The sequence below is a fragment of the Malurus melanocephalus genome, unplaced genomic scaffold (genome assembly GCF_030028575.1).
Source record: "Malurus melanocephalus ecotype Western Australia unplaced genomic scaffold, MMel_1.1 scaffold_181, whole genome shotgun sequence".
Taxonomy (NCBI): Eukaryota; Metazoa; Chordata; class Aves; order Passeriformes; family Maluridae; genus Malurus; species Malurus melanocephalus.
In genome coordinates, this window is record NW_026623413.1 from 1,022,363 (window position 1) to 1,044,586 (window position 22,224).

At 44.6% G+C, this 22,224-nt stretch overlaps 2 protein-coding genes across 2 annotated transcripts in view; one reads left to right on the forward strand and one right to left on the reverse strand.

The window, feature by feature from the left end:
* LHX6 (LIM homeobox 6) overlaps nt 1–5,106 on the forward strand; it is a 15,623-nt gene extending 10,517 nt beyond the window's left edge. Inside the window, exons 6-10 of the mRNA XM_057372894.1 lie at nt 121–221; nt 301–396; nt 1,895–2,069; nt 2,533–2,636; nt 4,254–5,106. Coding sequence (XP_057228877.1) covers nt 121–221; nt 301–396; nt 1,895–2,069; nt 2,533–2,636; nt 4,254–4,274 — 497 coding nt within the window. The 3' untranslated portion in view covers nt 4,275–5,106. The remainder of the gene's footprint in view (nt 1–120; nt 222–300; nt 397–1,894; nt 2,070–2,532; nt 2,637–4,253) is intronic.
* A 2,008-nt stretch (nt 5,107–7,114) lies between these two features.
* Nucleotides 7,115–22,169, reverse strand: MORN5 (MORN repeat containing 5). The gene is made up of 6 exons (XM_057372947.1): nt 22,122–22,169; nt 21,741–21,888; nt 21,406–21,517; nt 20,389–20,520; nt 8,442–8,557; nt 7,115–7,213 (listed from the first exon to the last, which is right to left on the reverse strand). The coding sequence occupies exons 1-5, from the start codon at nt 22,166–22,168 to the stop codon at nt 8,478–8,480; spliced, it is 519 nt and encodes a 172-aa protein (XP_057228930.1). The 5' UTR covers nt 22,169; the 3' UTR covers nt 7,115–7,213; nt 8,442–8,477.
* Nucleotides 22,170–22,224: the final 55 nt, after the last annotated feature.

Sequence of the window (22,224 nt, forward strand, 5' to 3'; positions counted from 1 at the left end):
CTGTGATGCTCTGGGTGCCCCACACTGCAGTGCCCCGCACTGTTTGCCATCCCCCAGCTGAGCAGGTGCAGGTGGCAGGTGGATTTCTGAGCTGTGGCTCACAGAGCTTGTCCCCCACAGGCAATGGGATCACTCTGGAAGGGGCAGTGCCCTCRGAGCAGGACAGCCAGCCCAAACCAGCCAAGAGAGCCCGCACCTCCTTCACCGCCGAGCAGCTGCAGGTAGGGCAGGAGGGCCGGGGGGCTGCAGGGGCCGAGGCTCCCCAGCCTCCTCCTGAGCCCCTGTCCCCTCTCCCCGCAGGTCATGCAGGCACAGTTCGCTCAGGACAACAACCCCGACGCACAAACGCTCCAGAAGCTGGCGGACATGACGGGGCTGAGCCGCAGAGTCATTCAGGTGAGGGCAGCGATGGCACCGTGTGGCTGAGCAGGGCAGGGAGGGGACAGCTGAGGGCTGGCACAGGACAGGGCTCACAGCCCCGGAGGGGACAGCTGGGGGCTGGCACAGGACAGGGCTCACAGCCCCGGACATGCCCCTCCAGCAGCTTCGTGCTGCCTCCTCTGCATGATGGCTCCTCTGCTCCTCAGCACCTTCCTTCCTCTGCTTCGGTCATGGGTTTTCTATTTGTTTTTCAAAACCCCAAGAGCCCCAGCCATTCCCAGTAAATCCCTGGGTGCTGTTAGCACAAGGTCCTAGAGCTTTCCTGGCCACCAGCCGTGCCATGAGCTCACCAGGGCAGGAAGTGTTGGGATGGAGAAGGTTAAGGAAAAAAGGGGTTTTTCAGGCCCAGGGGACACAGTGACAGAAAAGTCCCCATCCCTGAGCTTGGGGAGGGCGAGTGGACTGAGAAATGTCCCTTCTGCAGTTCACAGACAGCCCAGCTCTGCCTYTTGGTGACATTTATACTCGTCACTTGAATGTTCTCTCACATACCTTCTGCATACAATAAAAACACGAATGATTGAAATAAATTTGTGAGATTTCATCCAAGATTGTTTTGCCAGTGACACATTTAAATTTTGTGTGTGAAAATCTGGCTCGAGCCTCTGTTAATGAGACTTCATTTAGCTGAAGATCAAGCACGCTGTGCACCGGGTGATTTTTTATGKGGATGGTTTTTAAAGGCGCTTTGAACAGGAAACAATTTGTCAAATGCTTATGACTGTTTCCTTCTCTGTAGTCCAGTGTGCTCTGCCTTGGAGAGCTGATCTTCACTCAGCCTTGGAGAAGGKTTTTACTCCCAGCTATCTTTCAGGAATTAAAGCATAAGGAACAGATCACCTCTTCAGCATAAAAAAAATCCATCTATGCATGTTTTAACTCTAGAATGTAATTCCCTAACCAGTCCTTTAATTAAAAGCAGCGAGATATGATCAGAGATCTCATACCTGCTGCTCACACAGTCTGTGGTTGTATCCCACCACAGCACCCTCCTTTCTTAGCTTTGATATTCTGCTGATGGGGTTTTTGAATWTGACAAACCACAAGTGATTAAAACAATATTGTTTTCATCGTTCCTAAAGTCATAACTTATCCTAGKTTAAGCTTCTACTCATATTTGTCTTCTCTTGTTTCTCTTTTTGCTGATGCTTAAGTTTCTCAACTGATCTCAGTGGTGCTTTTAGGCCAGGTGAGRTGGGGTTGCAGATGAAAATTTAAATGAGATTTTGGGAGGTGCTGCCATCATTTTGAGGAACAAAGTTTTACATAAGCAGCTTCACTCTTGCTCTAATGAGTGTAAAACAAAACTGTGGAAGCTGATGAGGCGCAGATTTCTCTATTTTATTCCTTTTTTTGTAAAACTTTTGGAAAGACACCCATCCAAGGATGTTGGTGAAGGACCACGCTTCAACCCAATCGTCTCTCAGCTGACACTCTGCCGCTTTTGTTGCAGGTTTGGTTTCAAAACTGCAGAGCCCGCCATAAAAAACACACCCCGCAGCACACGGTGCCGCCGTCGGGAGCGCCCCCGTCCCGCATCCCCTCCTCGCTGCCCGATGACATCCACTACTCGCCCTTCAGCAGCCCGGAGCGGGCTCGSATGGTGACACTGCACGGATACATCGAAAGTAAGAGGAGATGGGGCTGGGAAGGGCAGGGGCAGTGCCCGGGACAGGCGGTGCCACCGTGGTCAAAACCCTCCCGGTGCTGCTCGTGTTTGACTGATTTTACCTTGGGGATTAAGCTTAAATCAGTGCCTGTTTTACCACCCTGCTCCTTGGTGCTCCTGTGCTGTGCCATGGACAAGAGGTGTGAGTGTGCCCTGGCAGGCCGGGTGCTCTTTTACCCGCTCAGAACAGTGGCATTGCTTTCTGTGACATTTCCCAGCACCAGAGAATGCTTTGGGAGTGATGGGCAGCTTTGATTACAACCTAGTCAGAGATTCTGGCTCTGCCTCTTGTGAGGTTTCTCCCCTCACTCACCCTCTGGGCCCCTCCTGTTCCCCGTGTGCCCGCTGGAAGCCCGGCCATGCTGGGTACAGAGCATTTGTTGCTTGCAATAAAAGAGGCTGAAACCCCTTCTCATCCACAGGTCAGGTACAGTGTGGACAAGTGCACTGTAGACTTCCCTACACTGCTCCACCAGTGCACCTCAAAGCAGACATGGAAGGACCACTGTCTAATAGGGGTGAGAAGGTAAATGTAGTCCCTGCTCCAGGCTCTGGGGCCAACCCTTCCCTCTAGCAAAGATTCCTGTGTGACATTGTCCCCTGTCACTGTCCCTGCTCCTCCACCATCTCCATGTGTCTTCCCTTAGTTTTGGGGGCCCTTAGGTCCTCACTGTTGGTCAAAATGGCATCACTGTGTTTTTCTCTGGCCACCCCTCGTTGTTGTGACACACTGGGATGCTGTGCCTGCATTCCCTGAAGGCTCTCACACCCTTCTGCCCAAATCCTCTCTGTTTCCCCCTCCCTGTGTACCCCAAACTGTGTCCTGCTCCATTCCTGCACGTTTTGTGGTGTGAACAGCAACTGGCTGTTAGCAACGGACCAGTAAACTTCCCAGTTTTCCACGAGTTAACATAAAAAAATATTCATTTCTTGCGGATTGCAGTATTGCTTAAAAAAATAACAACTGGCTGTTACAATATCTGAAGTAGGAATGTTGTTTCACAATGTCTGGCCAGGAGACAATGTTGGTTGTTGATATTTTTCTGYTCAACACTTACAGTATCTGTTCTGACACACAGATTATTGGGGACAAGACTTTTCAAACATGCTTAGGCTTGGAAGATTTTATCTTCCAGGTTCAATAACTTCCTTTTGAGGAAACACTGGGCCTTTGGCAACTCTTAGCGATTTTAGCTTTTGTTTTTAGTGTTAGATGTTCTCACCACCTCTCTTTTCAAATCTCAGTGCAGCAGCAGCTTATGAAGCTCTGTTTCAATGGACAGAAGCAGGGGCACAGCAAAATTACTTTTTCAGTCTAAATTCTACCATTTTGTCATGATATCGGCCCAGCAAGCTGCGGAGTTTTCAGAAAACTTTATCCAGTCCTGGTGCTGTTGTTAGAGAAGCTTCACTGCAGCAAGCATCTCCTGATTTAAATGCAATTTCTTGCTCACAGCTGTTGCAGAACAGAGTTCTCAGGACACGGAGCTGCCCCCACCAGCTCCTTTTCCAAACAATCTGCTTGCATGGAGAATTCCTGAAAACCGAAGTAGCTTTTTTTTCCCCCACATCCAAAAATTTTTCAAAGCAGTGATAGCTGAGATCCTGGGAAAACACATCTAAACGCTGAGTGTGTGTTTCCCACTGCCTGTGGGGAAACTTTTGGGAAAAGTTTGGGARAACTGAGCTGTGATCAGCTCAGCAGCTGCTCCCCAACCAGAGGGCAGGGAAGGGGCTGGACCTGCAGAATAATGAGGTCTTTTTTTGAGCAGTGTTTGAGGGGATCCTGTGCTGATCAGTGACTGAGGTGGACARTCAGCACTGCTGATCCTGATCTTTGCCTTTCTCGATAGCTGCTGTATTGCAGAACAGATGAATGAAATGCCTGTTTTGGTGCTCTGCCCCGTTTTGTTCCGTTCCACAGCTGAAGGTGTTGTGCCCCCATGCCACAGCCCCGTCACTCCTCCCTGGTGGGGAGGGCTGGTGGTCCCTGGGCAGACGGTGCTTCCAGAGAGGGTTTTCCCATGAAGAAGCGGTTGCCACAGCAGACCCCGTGTGTGTTCTGCTCTCCCTGAAAGCACAGGGCTGTTGTGAGCGCTCTGTATCTCTGAAAGCTGCTGACCTCCCTCCCCTTTCCCCCCAGGTCATCCTCTTCCAGTACTGACTGCTCGGACCTTTCCTCACGTGCCCATGGCCCTGGCAGCAGCAGTGCCCCGCTGCCGCAGTGCCCAGCCCACGGCAATGCCACCAGTCCCACAGGAGGAGCTCAGACCCAGCACTCTCAGCTCTCCCTTTTGACCAGCGCCTGCCGCCCGCTCCGATTTGTCCAGCGACGCTCCGTGTATGTGTGTGTTGAGTGCACAGTTACATTTTACACGTGTTTCTTGTGGACTTGTAGAATGACCGTGAGTCTCTCCGAGGCAGTGCCAGACACAGGCACGACTGGTGACTCTGCTGTGCTCGCAAGTCTTGCTCCCAAATCCCATGGGATATGAACAGCCCAGAACATGCTGAAGCTCTGGAGGGGTSGATGATCGCCTCTGAACATAAAGGAAGGAGGAATTTACGTGGTTTGGCCTGATTCTCTTTTTGCACCAGTGAAGCGGTTCCTGGACATCCCTCCTCCTTTTCCACTCGCATGTGTGAAAGCTGAAATTGGCTTTTGGCTCAGCAACTCGATACATAGACAGACCTTCCCGAGCCAAACTCACAGGTAGCTGAGACTCCACTGAGTGGAAAACATGATGCCAGCTGGAAATAGGCAGTTTTTCTTCCTCCTCAAAGTGCTTTAGAATCACATGACCTTTGATCACTCAAAGGTAAGTAAATCTTGGTGTTTTTCCCCCCGTTTATAGGAGGGGAAACAGAGATGTCCTAAAGTGAGAGGAACCATGAGGGTTGGTGGCAGAGCCAGGTTTAGCACACTGAAGTTTTTGATTGCTGACTTGTTCTTAGAACACTGAATATCTCTCTCCTCTCACAGCCATCTGCCAAATCATTTTGTTTTGTTTTGTTTTTTTTAAAGTTTTTTACTCTTGTTCTTTATTAACGAGCTACTTTATTTCCTTGGAGTCATATTGGATCACAAATGGGTGATTTCAGAATGTACCTACAGAAAACTCTCAGACCATCCATGCTCTGGGACTGGGAAATGCTCAGTGGAAGGTGTCCATAAAGGTATAGAAAAGTTCTGCCCTGCTGTGGACTMAAATTCAGTCAGTGGAAACAGAGGGGTAGAAACTGGAGACCGGTTAAAATGGTGAAAACTACAATAAGGCCAGCAGGAGTGGTCCCTGGCCAAGTGGACAGCAAGGGGGTGGAATCTTCCTTTGTCCAGCAGCATCCTCTGWCTCCCTCTGCCCTCCTCTCTCGCTCGGCTGTCGGTCCTGCCAGGCCCTGGGATGAGGGTAAATCCCAGGAGAGCTGCTGGGCTCAYGGCAACAGCAAAGGAAATGCTCAGCAGTCTGGCCCCAAGTCAGGAAAAGGACTCCAAAATGATCTCTCGTTGATGGTAATAAGGAAAAGTAAACAAGTGACCTCTGCCAGCCCTTCTCAGTTTGCACCGAGACAAGAGCAGGTCACTAACAGAACCTCTCTCCACATGGGTCTGTCCTGCTGTGAAGTGTCTGTGAGGCCACCCTTCCAAGAATGTGAAAGCCTGTCCTGAGCCACAGCTCGTGAGGGATGTGACTGAACCGTGCCYGAGGAGCGGGAGATGGGAATCCATCTGTTCCAGAACTTGTTTTTAATTGGAGCTGTAGATCCACGTGTTTTCCTCTCCGGGAGATCCTGGATCAATCTCCGAGATGGGCTGGGTGGGCAGCCATCCCACTGCTCCTGCCAGCCCRCATTGCACACGTGGGGACTTCTCCTGTGTCTCCAAACACCGTGTGACACCAGCAACCAGACACGAGGAACGTGGTGTGAGGAGATGGGGACATCTGCTGAGGTGGCCACCGAGATCTCTTGGTTTGAGAAGTAACCGAGCACAAGCACAGCTTGGTGAAGGTTGGAACAAACACATCCACAAACACACAAACACTGTTCTGTGTGTGCACAGACACTGAGAGGGTGATGGTTCTACCTCGGACAGTCRGGCCAGTAAATGTCTCACTGCAGCCAGCAGCTCTATCCCCAATTTAAAATAACATTTGAAAGGAGAGAGGGGATTTAAATCCACACAATATTATTGTCACCTCCTGATGTGCGAGTGCTCGTTTCCAGAGTGTGACCGGTGACCAGGCGCTCCTGCACACCTGACCTGACTGGAACCACCGCTGCGGGGGCACTCCCCACTTGCMCCAGTTGCACCAGTTGCACCAGTTGCACCAGTTGCAGTTCTTTTTGTCCTTGTCCGTGGCAATGAGTGAAGGATGGTGCTCCCTGGGCTGGCTGCTGGTGAGTGTTGGCCATCACAGCTGTCATCTCCAGATGCTCGCGGGGCCGGGGGTCACCAGGGCCTGGCTTTGTTCTCCATTTGTGCTCCCACATCCTGATGACCATTTAGTTGTGGAATTAGTGCCATAAAGGATGAGTTCTTTTAAGACTGAAGGACAGACTTCAGGCTGTAACTTTCCCTGACATCCCACAATCTCTGAGATTGCCAAGGAAGGAAAAAAGGGTTTGATGTATTTCTCTCTCCAGTCTCTGTGGTGCAATGAAAGGGAAACTATGAAATATGTATCTGCTAAATACCAACTTGATCAGAAAAACTCCACTTGTGAAATGTACTGRATATCCAAAGGTTTGTAACTGATACCACAGCAGGGCCAGAGTGCAAGGCAGGGGCTGAGGTGTTTCTCTCCAGGACGTGGGCTCACCACAGACTGTGCTCGGGGCACTTCCCCCCATAAGTAGCCAGGAGCAGCTTTGCTAATTCAGAAATCAGGCTCTGTTTATATTAAGCCCAAATTGTTTGCAAAAACTGGAAGCAATTCAGCTTGTGCAGTTTTAGAGCTAATTATGTGTATGGAAAATACTCAACTGTACCAAGAATGTAAGAAATCTTCTAATTTATTCAATACATTGTTTCACAACATATTTCACACTGACTGTTGCCACTGAACCAAACCTTATCTCAGGTCATTTGCATTCATCTCCTGTCTGTGGATTAAAAAAAAAATAAAATTAAAGTCATTCTCATTTTCTTAGTTTATTCAGTAATTGCCAGATGGGTTCTGGTGCAGCAATGCAGACTCCACGCACTAAACTTTTCCAGTTGCTCTTTGCAAACCCTTTTGCAGACAGAATCCACTGAARACAGCCAGTGAAAGGCTCTTCACGGCAGTTTAACAAGGTAACTAATAGGGCTCGGCTCTGGAAGGGGATGGTTGAAGGTTTTATCACCAGTGGTTTTTTTTTTTTGGCTCATGCTGGTTAACCCCAATGCCCGAGCTAAAGGTGCTTACACAACTCACTCGTTGGGACGGGGAGTGGGAACCAATCCTGCACTTCTATCAGTGATTTATCTGTAGGATGCCAACTAAACACCAGTTTTATTTCATCTGCCAATCATTTTGTTGTAGCATGTTGCAATTCTGCATGTCTTGGCTACAATGGTTAAAAAAWTTTTTCTCTGAATGAGTGGACAGTCAAGACTAATATTTATTTTAAAAAAGTAAAACAAAATTGTAAGCACTTTTTGTAAAACCAATGTCTGTTTTGTTACATACTTTTAATGTTGTGCTTTGTAAATGTCTTATTTGTGTAATAAATAAAGTTAATGCAAGTAGAAGTGCTGGCACTTACATCCAGAAAATGATGTAATTCCATTTTATTTTATTTTTAAATACTTTCTGGCTTACTAATCAAGCAGCAACCCACCCAGTTTTCCTCTTTTATTATTTTGTTAAACTCTGGCTTCAGGAGAGTTCAACAAACGTTCGTAGTAAATGGATATAATTTCCTAGTTAGCAAACCAGTCATTAAAGAATACCTCTGGTGTACATTATTACAATGATCAATCAATATCAAAGTACTGAGCAAAAAGAGAGGAAAGGAATTCACCAGGACAGCTAACTAAAATCTGGGAAAATAATGTTGATTAAGATGGATTTGAATGACTTCAACACTGAATCTGAGGCACTCTTTTTAACAAATTGTTTTCAGGCTTAATAATGTTTATACATACTACACTGCACACCTCTCAGGAATATTATTGTGAGTACAGTCGGCTTTTTTTTGCCATGGCTTTTGCTCAGCATGACTGATTAAATGATTATTTCCATTTTTGTTTGTGCTGACAAAGATGACAGAAAGATTATATTCCTGTCAAGGGAAAGGGTGAGACGAATCCACGAGGAGAAATTGCGTTTATTGTGAATCAGATTACCTGCTTTGCTGGAATATTGTCTGAGCAGAAACTGCTTTAAGGGTTGGGTTTGTCCTCATCTATTATATCCCAGGCTTTCCGGCAGTTCCGAATGATCCACTCGTGCTCCTCATCGTCTGAAAGGGAGAGAAAGAGAACATTAAATATCCCCTCTTTGCATCACTGGGGTCCAGCTCCATGGAGACATTTTTCCTTTAAAAAACAGACCCGTTTTTAGCCATTGGCATCTCTTAGGACTCWTTTTTKTTGTTTGTTTAAAAGATTGTGTGCTGTTTTGTGGGAATTTGTCAGAGCAGGAGGTACTGGRTCTGCGGCAAGGACTGATTCATGTGTTTGATGAGCTCAGCTTGGGTGAACTACGAGATTTACAYGTAGAGATTTTATATTTTGCCTTTTTGGGCAAAATATGCAGGAGAAATGTTGAAACTATCAGAAATTAGGAAAGGCGTTTTTGAAGTACTCTGCCTGTGCTGCTTGTCAGTTGATGGAAAGTGAAGATAAAGAAAAATTTATAGTAAAATCCCAAATTCTTGTCTTTCAGCTTTTCTTTCCATGCTGGTTTTGAGATGTGTGTTGTGGCAGGTACGTGTAGTGGCTGAGAGATATTTTAGACCAACTCCTGTGTCCCTTGTTAGTATTCATGTCTGTCGTATTTATTCTGAGAGCATAATGACAGTGTGGAAGGAAAATAAAAGCAAAGACAATGTAGGAAAAAAACAACTGACCAGCAAAGTTTGAATAGTAATTTTGTGCATGATTTGCAAAAAAAAATAGCTTGGCAAATGTTAAGTTGTGGCTTCTTAATTTCAGGGATTTAAATAGTCTTGTCTCCAAAAACTGTTCTGCAGCATTTTCTTTTGTGTTTGTGTAGSAGAAAAAAGATCTGTGTAGTAAACCAGGAAAAACAAACTTCAAAAAGCCTTGAAAAAAATATTCAAAGTATTATTTAAATAACTGTATTTATTTTTATATAAATGAAATATATTCGAGCWGTTTCTTGTTTACCACTGTTTTAAYARATYCATATTAGCTGCTTGTGATGTGTGCAAAAAATKTAAATTTTGAGGGTTTGTGGCAGCCCTTGTTACGTAAAAGAGCAGATGATTGGGAGGATGATGGAGCTGAGGGGGTGTAACMCCGGCGCTGTGACCATCAGGGTTCTATTTATTCACATCTGAGCACCCTGCTTGGGCAGTCAGAAAAAAAAAAAAAACCGAGAAAGAAGCATTGTTGCTTCTTTGGGAGTCAAATTTTCATGGAGATGTTTTGCCTGTGGAGTTTTACCTTTATGTTRAAGCGACAGAGGAGCATTTGAAATGCGAAAGGGAATGAAGTGCTAAAGCTAAGAAGTTAAAAGTTCCCAGAGGGGAGGAGTGTGTGACAAATTCGGTCTGATGCACAAATCGTCAAGCTTGGGGATTAATCTTCTTGACTGTGGCGCGTTGTGAATCAAGTCAGCTTTGTCTTTCTTCTTCGTTTTTCTTTCCTTTCTTCTTCGTTTTTCTTTCCTTTCTTCTTCGTTTTTCTTTCCTTTCTTCTTCGTTTTTCTTTCCTTTCATGCTGCCCTCCCTTTTCTCTCATTGCTGGCCGAGGGAATTGGGAAAACGCACTCATGAGGTGCTGCTCACGAGTTGGAAAATATTTCGGTGGAGACAGGGAAACATCCCGGGGGTGAAGAGAGGGAAAACATCCCGGGGGAAAAGAGACAGGGAAACATCCCGGGGGAAAAGAGATAGGGAAACGTCCCGGGGGAAAAGAGATAGGGAAACATCCCGGGGGAAAAGAGATAGGGAAACGTCCCGGTGGAGATAGGGAAATATCCCGGTGATAGAGGAGGCAGGGAAACATCCCGGGGGAAAAGAGATAGGGAAACGTCCCGGGGGAAAAGAGATAGGGAAACATCCCGGGGGAAAAGAGATAGGGAAACGTCCCGGTGGAGATAGGGAAATATCCCGGTGATAGAGGAGGCAGGGAAACATCCCGGGGGAAAAGAAACAGGGAAACATCCCGGTGGTGAAGAGAGGGAAATATCCCGGTGGTGAAGAGAGGGAAACATCCCGGTGGTGGAGGAGACGGGAAAACATCCCGGGGGAAAAGAAACAGGGAAACATCCCGGTGGTGAAGAGAGGGAAATATCCCGGTGGTGCAGACAGGGAAACACGTGCCAAGGTTTGCTCCTGTGCCCTGCCAGCCCCGACATCGCGATCTATCGCAAGGGGAGGGAGGTTTCCCCAAGAGCCGCCTCTCCAGTTTGCTCCGTGCAGTCTGTGGTTCCACTCACGGGTTTTTGGGATTTGTGGGGAGTGCCCACCTTTGAATAGGCTGAGGACACGCTTGTGCTGCCATTGTTCCAGCAGATCAGCCACTGTTGGCTTTAACAAACACAAAATGGTGTTAATTTGGATAAAACAGCTAAGTTCAACTCCTCCTGTATTTCACTAATCTCCTTTTTATCCCTTACGGATCCATAACAAAATACCCTGTTAACGGCGTATTTCTAATTCGGGTCTAAAGCAGGAGAAAAATAGATGCTGAAAAAAAATATGCTAAAAGAGGAATTAAAAACATGAGCAATGAATCTTGCTTAAAGACCACGCAATCCTCACAGGCAGATTCCACTGAGGGCTGCAACAGGAATGCAAATGTGGTCCTTAAGCTTTCTTAAAAACAACATCCAAGCCATAATCAATGTGCTGGCTTTTGTTCTAGGCACTAGGAGTTGCAGATGTGATCACGTGAGCCTTGGCTGTGACAGATATTGTCCAGTCTGTGTGGCTCTGTGATTTTAGATGGAATTGCCTTAGTTAAAAAAAAAGAAAAGTTTACCTGAGCTTGTAATAATTGCATGAAAATGGAAGTTTTTTCTATTTCTGCCATGGTGAAGGAATAAGCAAAACTTGAAGGATGTTGTGCATCACCAGTGTCTGGCTGGTCGCTGGGAACACCCGGCTCACCTGAGTGCTAGAAATCACCAGTTTGGGTCTGTCTGAGCCTTTGACAGAGCTCACTCAGCTCAGCATCGAGGTTATAAACACAAAAAAAGGCAGATATTAACTTAAATTCCCAGGTCTCCATCACAGCCTTGGTTTGCCCAGAATGTTTCCTTCTCTCTCTGGGATTTCCTGGTTTCCAAGGAAAGCACCCAGGACAAGTCACCCCAAGGATCTTAGCCCTGCCTGAGCTGTTCCAAAATGCCTTCGTTCATTAGTGATTGGAGCAAATTAAATACGTGATCATAAGCCCCGCTTAACCTGCACAGAGTTTAACCAGATGTAAAAACTGGACGAACAATATGAATTTCAACTTTGTGTATGGAAAGGAAAAATAGATGAAATGACTCAAAGTAAAGTAAATCCCTAGAAGTGCCATCCAACCCAGTGCGAGGTACAAGCAGTCCTTGGTCTGGGTAAGGGGAAGTGAAAGAATTGATCCAGGATAGCAAGAGGAACCACAGCCCAGAGCTGAGAATGGYTCCAGGGCTGGCTATGGGAGAGGAGGCAGGGAAATATTAGAATGTAAAGAGTTAAGCTATGGTAAAACATACTTTTGCTACACTAAAGAAGACTGGTTGATAATTACTGTAGTTTTAGGGCTATTTGAATCAGTGCAGCTGCAACCTCTTCAGTAGTAACCCCTGAAACAAGACAAACTGGGTTTATTGTACTGAACAAGTCTTAAAGCTCCTCCCTGATTGTTAGTAATTGGCAGCAATGGACTTAACAGCCTCTTGACTACCCTTTTTACACTCTACCTGACTGTGCAGCTAACAATTTAAATCACAGATGCCGATCCTTCTTTGTGGCAGCTGCTTGTTAACTACACGTTCCTCTTTTTCTGTCACTGGCTGCTTCCATAACCCTGCAACACCAGGGTTAGATTGGAGAATCACATTTCATCAATATTTAAAATGGAATTAAACCTTGAAGTTTGATTAATGCTACCAGATAGTGAGTTGTAATTACTATTTTGCAAATTGCAATTGTTTGAATATGTTAATATGATTGTCTAAGCACATCTTCACCTTCAGAAGTAATTTTCCTTTTAAAAAAGATTTGAAAAAAAAAAATACAAACTCTTTAATCAGTGCTAAATTATCACCCTGTGCACAATTAGGTAGAATGGAGTTCTTCGTGTGGTGTGCTGAATTTTGTGTCAGCATATTTATCTTTGAAAGTTTATCCATTTTTTTAGATTTTTCTCAGTAGCATAAACAGTGATGGAGCAGACTTTGCTGAAAGAGGACCATGCTGGTGTTTGGAGGTAAATGGAAAAAAGCTATGTCTGAGCGTTTCACTCAATCTGGTATATCCCTGTGCAGTTAGTAAATGTTACCTAGCTATTTTTTCCAAAGTTGGTGGAATATAATCATTATTATCGTGACATATTATTGAAATCTTGAAACTGAGACAGCAGAAGATTGTAATGGATGAACTCTTGAATTATTTCCTTGTGTCTCAATAAAAATGAGATCACTTTCTAGCACCCACTGAATATATATCAAATATTGTGGGTGAGATCCTCAGCCAGCTCACACTGGGACAGTTCTCAGTTATTTCTGTGATTAATTCAGGCTGTTTTCATTGAGCAGGAGGCACATGGAGCCAACCCTGTGACTGCTCCTCAGAAACAGCATCTGCCCACTGTAATGATTAACCAGGGCTGCAAACCCTCCTGATCTCCTGTTGGACACTGCACAACCAACAGGTCACTCTGGAAAGTCTCTCTAGGGAAACAACACCCAGCTAAAGCTGTTGGTTGTAGTGTYCCTATAAGCAGCCCATTTCAAAACTGGTTCTTCTCACCAAATATCTCTTGGAAAGTTTCTGCTTTGTTTTTGGGGCTTTTAGAGGAAGTGCTGAACGTCAGCAAGGTGTCACAACCACTGTTAGGTGTATTCCATAGTGARCTCAAACTGCAGCCCACTTAAATCAGTGGATTTCTGCTCTCTGCAAAATGAAAACACTTGCCTCCTTTCCAATGTTCAGGCTAAAAGTAGTGGCAGAAGAGATTTCCCCAAATACCACACTCCAGATTTATCTCTCAACTGGGATTAGAAACAGCTGAAAATTCAGGGTGGCCTTGCTTCAGGGTGCTTCCAAGGGATGACATGAAAACACACTGTAATTTAGGTGCGTTTAATCTTGCTATATTAAATGCATATTGCAAAGTTTAGAATTATTTGCTTCTAACTATCATGTTTCTGTGTTGCTTATGGAAACCTCAGCTGAGAGAATTCTGAGGGCTCTGCATGCTTAGGTTCCTGCCATGGCACAGAGCTGAGACTGTCACCAAAGGCAGCATTGTCATGGAGGCTTCTCTTAAATAATGCTGTCCCAGAAACCACCTAGGAGCTGTGCTGAAATTGGAATATGTGTGTTTAAACAGGGGGAACCTGATATTGTTCACCTTAAAAACCTTGTCTGACTGGGTTAGGTATTTGTAGCTCTGTGTTTTGGAGGCCTGGTGCACTCTGAAATTGAGATCCATGGCTTCTTCCCCTGTCCCAAGGTGGGAGTGGGTGTGAGTGGGTGTCATCCCTTTGTTCACCCCGTTAAAAYTCGGACAGGGAGCACTCAGAGCTCAGGCCTGGCCAGCTTTCCATGCCCTCCTGTGCAAGGGTGTGTTTACAACAGACCATCCTCGAGCAGCAGCTGAGCTTCCTCTCTGTTTGCAGAGGGCCAAGCACACGCAGCTCATTGTAAACAACAATATCACTGAATTCTTTCACATCCCTGGCTCCTCCCAGCACCCGCAGAGCAGTTTATCATGTTCTTCCACTGCACAATTACAGTGATGTGTGATAGCATCTCAGCCGTGGGCTCTGCCTGGCACACCCCTTCCATTTCCACTGCCCCCTCCGGGTCCCTGCCACCCCTTTCCTTACTGCACCTGACCCCACCAACATCAAGGCTGGCAAGAAAATGGAAAATGTGTTCYTAATTAACCTTTGCTTCCACCCACAAATTCTCACCCTTCCATTCTCTTTTAATTACTGTCATTCCAAAATGGCCCCCAAATGAACTTTCCATCTCTTGTAAAACTTGTTTTCACACGAACTGTATATTAAATGTAAGTGCCTATAAGTATGTAGCCTATTTAATGGATTCACAATAGGATGGTTAGCACCCAAACAAAGGTGTTATTCTTGGCGTGCCACTCTTTGGAGAGGAAAACTTTCACAGTTTCAAAAAGATAAGACCAGGAAACCAGAAGGAACAATATATCTGCAAAAGCTATAGCTACTGAAATTACCGTAGTAACTCACATCATGATGCAAATGTTAATATTRTCACTGCTGGCTATAGTCTTGAATATAAACCATGCTGGTTCATAATCTATTTTGCTGGATGAAGGATGTTTTAGGTTAAAACGTGTAAAAATATTCTTGGTTGCTCAGATGAGAAATCTCCAAATATCCCTGTCTGTCACCTGAGCAGACTTTGACACTGCGAAAGATATACATGTGAATTTTGTAATGGCATCCAAAATGTGCCTGATCTTAACACATTTCTATATAAAAAGATACGAAAAGAGCATATGTTGGGTAGGATAATTGGTCCAACAGTTAAAAAAGTGTTTAGGATAGAACAAGAAAAAAATAAGGGTAAGAAATACACCCCCAACTTCTCGTAGGAATCTGGGATCTTCATTTTAAATGAAGTAGACTCCAATGCCCTCTACCATCTTCACTGCTCAGACATTTGCCTTGCCCACTCAGCAGTCCCAGTGTGACACTGCCAATGTTCTGCCTCTCCTCCTTCTGAGATCTGGCTTCTCCACTAATTTATTTATTAAGCATTGGGGATTTTTTAGATCCAGAGCTCTGACATTGGGACAAAAGCTATCTAACTAAAAACCAGGAAGARATAGATAAGTGGCACTTGGAGACCCAGATCAAAGAGTTATAATACAATTTCTGACCTGCTTCTTGATGCAATCTTTTTCAAAGCTTCTGACTACCACAGAGTCTGGAAGGCAAGTWCCAGAAAAGTGGAATTGTGTGAATGTGGCTAAAAAATTAAGTCCTGAATGCAGGAGAAAAAAGTATATGGGAGATGGAGGAGACGAGACCAGAGGGTGAATTTGTAGGCAGCTCTGTAGAGCCTTGTGGGCAAAGAGAAGAAGATGAATGCCATGGCAGAGRGAGAAAGTAATTTTTGCAGTGGTGTTTTGGAGGAATATGAATCAAAGAGGCCAGAAAGAGGAATTAGCAGTGAAAAGGACAAGCACTCCAGCTGTTGCAAGAAAAGCAAAGGGCTCCTCGCATTCGTATGCTCTACTTGTAAAKGGAGAGCAGTACTGGCTCTCTGCTTTACAGCCCTGCTTTCAGAAATAAGTTTGTCAGCCAAAGTAAAGAGAAAAAGATCAATGGATTGCAATAAACGGCATTTAACATAAAAATGAGTAAAATTTACAATCCTGTTAACTTGTTAAATGTTACAAAATCAGCAAACAATAGACACAATTTGTTTTGTTCAGAGCCCAGAGGTAGAGACCAAATCCTCTAAATTAATTTCTGCAAAAGCTGGGGGTTTTTTCCAAACAGGTCTGGATCCTATTCGTTGTAGAATATACTGATTACCAACTATTTTTAAGAGCTTTACACAAACATTATTTCTTTTGTTGTGTGAAATGCAGAATCAGCCATCTGGCAAATGCCCCAGAGCTAAAATCTTTTACATGACATATAATTCAAAATGATTAAATATACAACAGAAAATAGCTATAGCATTGCACTTAAAATAGCATGAACTTTTACTGCCGATCAAAACTGATTTCTTTAGCTTAACAAGTATCCAAAGAACAATTATTTGAAGAGCTTTTAAGAGTTTCAATRTGTAGGAACTAAACCTCATCTAAATTCAGTATCTTAAGTCAAATAAAAAAGAAACAAATGTACAAAAGATTAAATGGTCCTGCCTTCTAAGTAGACATTTAAATCTATGGGAAGCTAAATTCATTCGAACAAAATACTATATTCCCTCTGTATGTGCATTGCTGGGGCTTTCCTCTCCTTGCTCAGGGCATCTGCCAAAACAACTCGTGCATTCTTAGGCAATGACTGGGGACTAGCCTGGAATCAGGCTGTTCATCCACTCCCTCCATCATCAGAACGGGCAATTTCAAGGAAGAACAGGGAATAAAGCKCTGTGCGTGAGCCCTCAGTGCAGTCAATCTTTTTTTTTTTCCCTGCACCACAGTCGACTCAAAGTTGAACTTGCTGTCTTKTTTTCCAGAAATACTCCAGGCCTGAAAAATTGCCAGGTCCTCATCCCACACCCAATTCTGCAGTAGTTTCTGAGAAAGAGCACGCAAACATCTGCATGTATTTGGGGTGCATGAGGGTAGGTACAGAAATATTACCCTGAGCGATTATTGAGTGGTTATGGCTGTTTCTCAACTACATTTTTCAGACAAGTCAAAGTCTACATTTCCCAAAAGGCACTTGGTGCAAGTCAGATCTGAATTGTAAGGGGAAAAAAAGTCCAAACGTAGGTTATTTCTTTCATGGATTTGCATAGTTGGATAAACCTGAAATGGTTGAACACATCACTGCCGATTGAACAAAAAATTTGTGTTTTTTAGTTCTTTCAGACCAAGCATGAGAACCTCCAACCCAAGATAACAAAATTAGGAAGCTTTAAGTCTGTGATTACTAAAGCTTAGAATTGAAATGGCTTTGCTCCCTTGCCTGGGCAGTCAGAGCAGCCTCACAACCAAGGACCCTCAGACGTTCTAACCCCAGACTTCTCTAAACTGTAAGAAAATAATGTCCTTGAATCTTGACCTTTTCAGCTCATAATGATTCCTGAAGCAGCAGGACTTTCTCCTGCTGCTTTTCACAAGACTTTCAGGCTTGTAGAAATGCTGATTGCTGGCTGGCTTGGGACTGCAGCAGCACCAAACCCCCTCTTAATAACACACTTGTCCTCATCTTCTGGGCCTAATCCTGCTCTTAATTCAGTTCCCTGGCTGAGCTCTGAGTGTAAAGGCAGATTTTGTGTCTTTCTGGTCTTGATTTTATAGGAAGAGGTACAAATGTATTTCAGGTAATGTTGATGGCAGAACAGRAAGCTCCCCTATGCACCATACCAATTAAACCTGAAGAAATATGAAAATAGTAGCACAAATATCCTCATATTAGAAAGAGGAAAAGCACGTTTTATATTATTTAACCCATCCCTGRGAAAACCAGAGCAGAAACAAGGCAATTTTCATCAGAAATAAGTTGGGTTTTCACCAAGAGAGGCAACCCAGGAATGTTCCTGAGATCTTTTCCATCACAGGACAAAAAAAAATCCTGTTTTTGATGGTACCTTCTCTTTGAAAGTTATGGGCTTCTCTGATATTCAGRGGGCCTAAAACCTGACTGTCACAAYTYTTCTTGTACCTCCCTGCTTTGCATTCAAAATAATGTCTTGTAGTTTCTACTTTTCACTGAAAAACTGGGAAATCTTCCGATCTTGCTGTTGAGCAAACTCTGTTACAAAGGTGCCAGGAGTCCTATTTCTGGGGGGGAAAAAAAGGAATACCCCTGATGAAACAGGAGCCTGGTCCCAGTATCTATTCAAAATAAACAACGTATCTTCTTACAAACGAGCCTTCCCATTCTTATTTATGTGCTCAATTTTGCGTACTTCGCAATACTGGAAAAAAAGAAAAGCTTGGAGAACACATGGAGAATCAAGAGAAATTTGAGCATCCCCAAGGAAACAGAGGTTTAGGGACGGAGTAATAACTGCAAGGCTGTAATGAGAATTTGGAAAACTCTGCAAGATAAAAACGTATAACAAAGCTGTTGCTGTCATTTCATTCCCTGGGCCTGATTATGTTTTCACGATGGGCTTTTGCACTGCTCTAGTTCTGTGAGTAAATGAGTATCAGACCTCCGAGCTAGCRAAGAGCAGGGCTTGCCAGACTCCTCATGAGCCTCTGTGCTGCTCCACATCCTCTCATCTCCTTGGAGGAGCTCTGGGARAGAGCTCAGGAGGTTCAGATGGCTGTTTTCCTCCCCTCTGCAGTGGTACCTGGACACTGCGGGCACGGCCGTGCCATGGTTGATCTGCTCCTCGTTCCCTTCCACAAACAGCCCAGGAACAATTAGCCATTGCTTCATAATCACAATTAGTGATTGCTTCACACAGGGTGAAAGGTGAGGGCTGGAGTATTCTGAAGCCTGCTGCCAGGCYCGAGGAAGACAGTGTCATTTTGGTAAACCTGTCAAGCTGTTGTAAGAACTTCCTGAATGCTTCCTACCATCTGCTTTTGATGCTTTCAAGACTTGGCTGGAAGCCTGGAGGTTTTCCTGCTCTTTCCTGCCCAACCTATAATGGAGTAATTCTGGATCTGTTCCCTGTCATCTCAGCCTCTTCCTCAGTTTCTTCTGCTTACAGCTGGAGTTTTTTTTTAATTTTTTTTTTCTCTTTACTTCAGTGGCCTTGTGCCCTGAATCATCTCTCCTGGGGCGGCAGGAGTTCCTCTGATGTTGAACAAGTGCCGGGTTTTTCAATTGTGTTCGTGTTCTTGAGAGGAAGGGTCTGGCCTACATGACACATTCCTCCTTCACCCTCACATCAACAACTTTGACTTTGTGTCCAGGTTTTGGCTGCAAGGGCCACACAAAGCCCATCTCCACAGCTCTGTCAGGCTGCACGCTGTGCCGGGCTGCYGAGCCAATATTGATTGATATAATTTGTAGGGTTTGAGATAAATGTCATAAAGGACAATGAGTTCAAAGAACAGATTAAAAAACAATAAATTGAATTCCAAGGCGTTCCCTCCTGTACTAATCTGTGTAGGTTCCTGTGTTTTTGGAAAGCATGTTGCTTATCTTCCTCATCAGTAGGCCCACTGCATTCCAGTATTTTGGATCAATGCCATTTGTAATAATCTAGATCAGTTTTTATTCAACGTTTATAAAACAGGCCATGTATCACAGGGTATATTTTATAGCAGATGGTATCTCCAATTCATTTCAACCCCCCCACTTCCCTCCTCCAATATCACAGTGCATACTCACAAAAGCTCTCGCAAGTAGAGCAGAGAGAATTTTTTTACAACAAATAGTAAATTTACTGAAAAATGGAGTTTCCAAGCAACAAAACTGTTAAACTGTGGCACACTGAAAATGAAATGTTCTGTTTTCTAGAAAAAAAAAAAGGTTTTGCAATTTGGATATTTGAGAAAAGGAAAAAAAAAGCAGGGTGGGTGGTTGCTTTCACAAATCAGTTTCATTTTAAAAACCTCTGCACTGAAAAGGTGATAACACAAAGATTAAATAACCAGAACAGAAAGTAGTTTTTTTYMRGKYMRRWTWMMWTTWTTTGAGTTTTCCCAGTGTCAGGAGTTTGGGATCTTCTGTGGCTTTTAATTGAAAAGTTTCTCTTTTGGCTTGGTAAGAATTAATGTTCCCCAAGGCTTATGAATTTGGGGACTCATCCTTGAGACACAATATTTGCCAGATTTTACTTCAAACACAGCCCTCCAAGGTGAAGGTTTCCTGTTCAGGCAGGTAAAACCCAGACTCACTTTAATAAAAACTGGACTATTCCAACACGTAGAGAAAAGCACATGCTTAAGCACTTYRCTGGTTCACAACACTGAGATTTTAGCTTTCAGGATCTTTGATGTGCCCCTCACAACCACTCCCTTGCTTGAGATCATAATAGAATAGACTGAAGATTTTTCTGAGATGAACATACCAAGTGGTAATAAAATATATTTATTCATATATGCTTGGGAATACTTCATTGTAATTTTGCAAAATATGATTTGTACGGCTCTGGGGATACATAAATCACTGATRAAATAACTTAAAGATATTTTAGCTCAGTGGTAATAGAACCAAGTAATGGAGTTGTTTATGTTTTGTCTTTAATTAAGCAATGTAGAAGACATGAAAAATAAACTCTTTTTAGTTTACCTTGGAGAAGAATGTAAATCATACCTGCATTTCTCAGAAACTTGTGTTGGTAGTCAACAACGACTCTGGTTTCGGGATTGTAGAATCCATCACCACAATCATAACAACCTTCTGGGATTATTTTGGGAGGATCCAGATTTGTAAGCTGAGCAATGCCTGAAGAGGAAAAAAAAAGGTTCTTTTTTTTCTTTTTTTTTTTAAATTTATGCCTTTGATCCAGATAACTAAACTACATCTCCATGGCATTTGCTATTAAATAACACAGTTACCTCGCAATAAATTTTGCAAAACATTTTGTCAATTTAGCAGATGGGGAAAATGAAAATGGAAAAATGCACACATAAAGATTGTGTGATAAAAAGCTAATCGCTTTGATTTCCTCATTCACAGTCCTATGATTCAGCCCACCAAGTTAACATTACAAGTACAGCCCTAAAATCCAAAACGGGGCCAGGAGAGCCTTGCTGGCCTCACAGAACTACGTGTAATCACTAAAATATTCCATGTATAGAGTATTGTATTATGTTACAGATTTTGCTCACTTGTTTCCTTATAAGTCCACCTTTTGACTACAATCAAGAATAACATTATAAAAGTCTTTAGCAAAAATATAGACTGAACACAAATATCTGTTTTGGTATCTACTAAAAAGCTACGTGGGGCAGTGCTTGAAACTTCATTTGATGTTCTGAATGCAAACTAATTGCTTTTGCACAACTTTTCTGTACCAAAAGCACCCTGCTGATGCAGTGAGGGGTGAAAGGTTTAAAAGGGTTAATCAAGATCTCAAAATCTGCAGATAATAAAGCCCTGTCCTGCAGGTCTTCACTCCAAGAGACACGCTGTGGATGCAGCGCTGCATCTCGAGCTGTGCTGGTGGAAGGTGGTGTCCACATTCTTCTGGCAGCGTCACCGRGTTGTATGAAATTAGCCAGAGCATTTCTGCTCCATGTTACTCATGTAGCTGAATTAATCTTTCTTAAGCAAAGTTGTTAGTTTAATTCCTTCCAGACTCTTAGGATTGCAAATGCAATTTAGTACCTGGTGGTTTAAAACCAGTACAGATTTCTGTATAAAATCTTCTGTCGTAGCCATCGCAGTAACGCCATTTTTCCTCATCGTATTCGAGACCATCTGCAAAAGTATATTTCGCCTGCAAAACATGTTTGAGTGCAGAATTAATAAACATGATGGATGGACGGAACGSCAAGGCCAGGTTGCACCGGCAGAGCCCCAGCAGGGCCTTTTTGTTGGGAATCGCCCGCAGCATCCCCCCACCCCGAGGGGCCAAACACTGGCATGGCTCGGAAATCCACATATTTCACCCCAAAAGCTCCCTGGCGGGGGCTTCTCCGGGTGAAACCCCCCGGCCGTACCTGAGAGGGCACCCCGCGGTTCCAGAGCGCCCGGTACCCGCCGCCGTTGGGGAGAAGCAGAATGCCCTTCCCGTGGAACATCCCGTCCCACAGCTCGCCCCGGTACTCGGAGCCGGGCGGCATGAAGTAGCGGCCGAATCCTTCCATCCTGGAAGAGATGGGGAGGGTGGGTGGCGGTAACCCCGTGTCCCCGGTGCCCGCCCGGTCTCATCAGCTCCCCGCGCCGCCATGGCCCATCTGCCACCCACAACGCCTGAGCCTCCTCTGCCGTTCCAGTACCCCCTAGCCCGGCCCGGCGGATCCCGCTGTGCCCTCCGTGTCCCCGTGCTCCCCCTGCCCTTTCCCGGTCCCCTCCTGTCCCCCGTTGTGCCCCGGTCCCACCTTCCTCTCCTCACTCCCCCCAGGTATCTGTCCCCTGCCAGCTCCATGGCGGCCCCGACGGCGCGTCCCGGTCACCATGGCAACGGTCCTGGAGGCCACGCCC

Excerpts from the sequence above, each read along its gene's own strand:
- MORN5 (XM_057372947.1), bottom strand. The coding sequence starts at position 22,168 with ATGGAGCTGGCAGGGGACAGATACCTGGGGGGAGTGAGGAGAGGAAG. Across the intron at positions 21,889-22,121 it reads GGGGGAGTGAGGAGAGGAAG|GATGGAAGGATTCGGCCGCT; the intron begins GTGGGACCGGGG and ends CATCTCTTCCAG. Across the intron at positions 20,521-21,405 it reads TACTGGTTTTAAACCACCAG|GCATTGCTCAGCTTACAAAT; the intron begins GTACTAAATTGC and ends TTTCCTCTTCAG.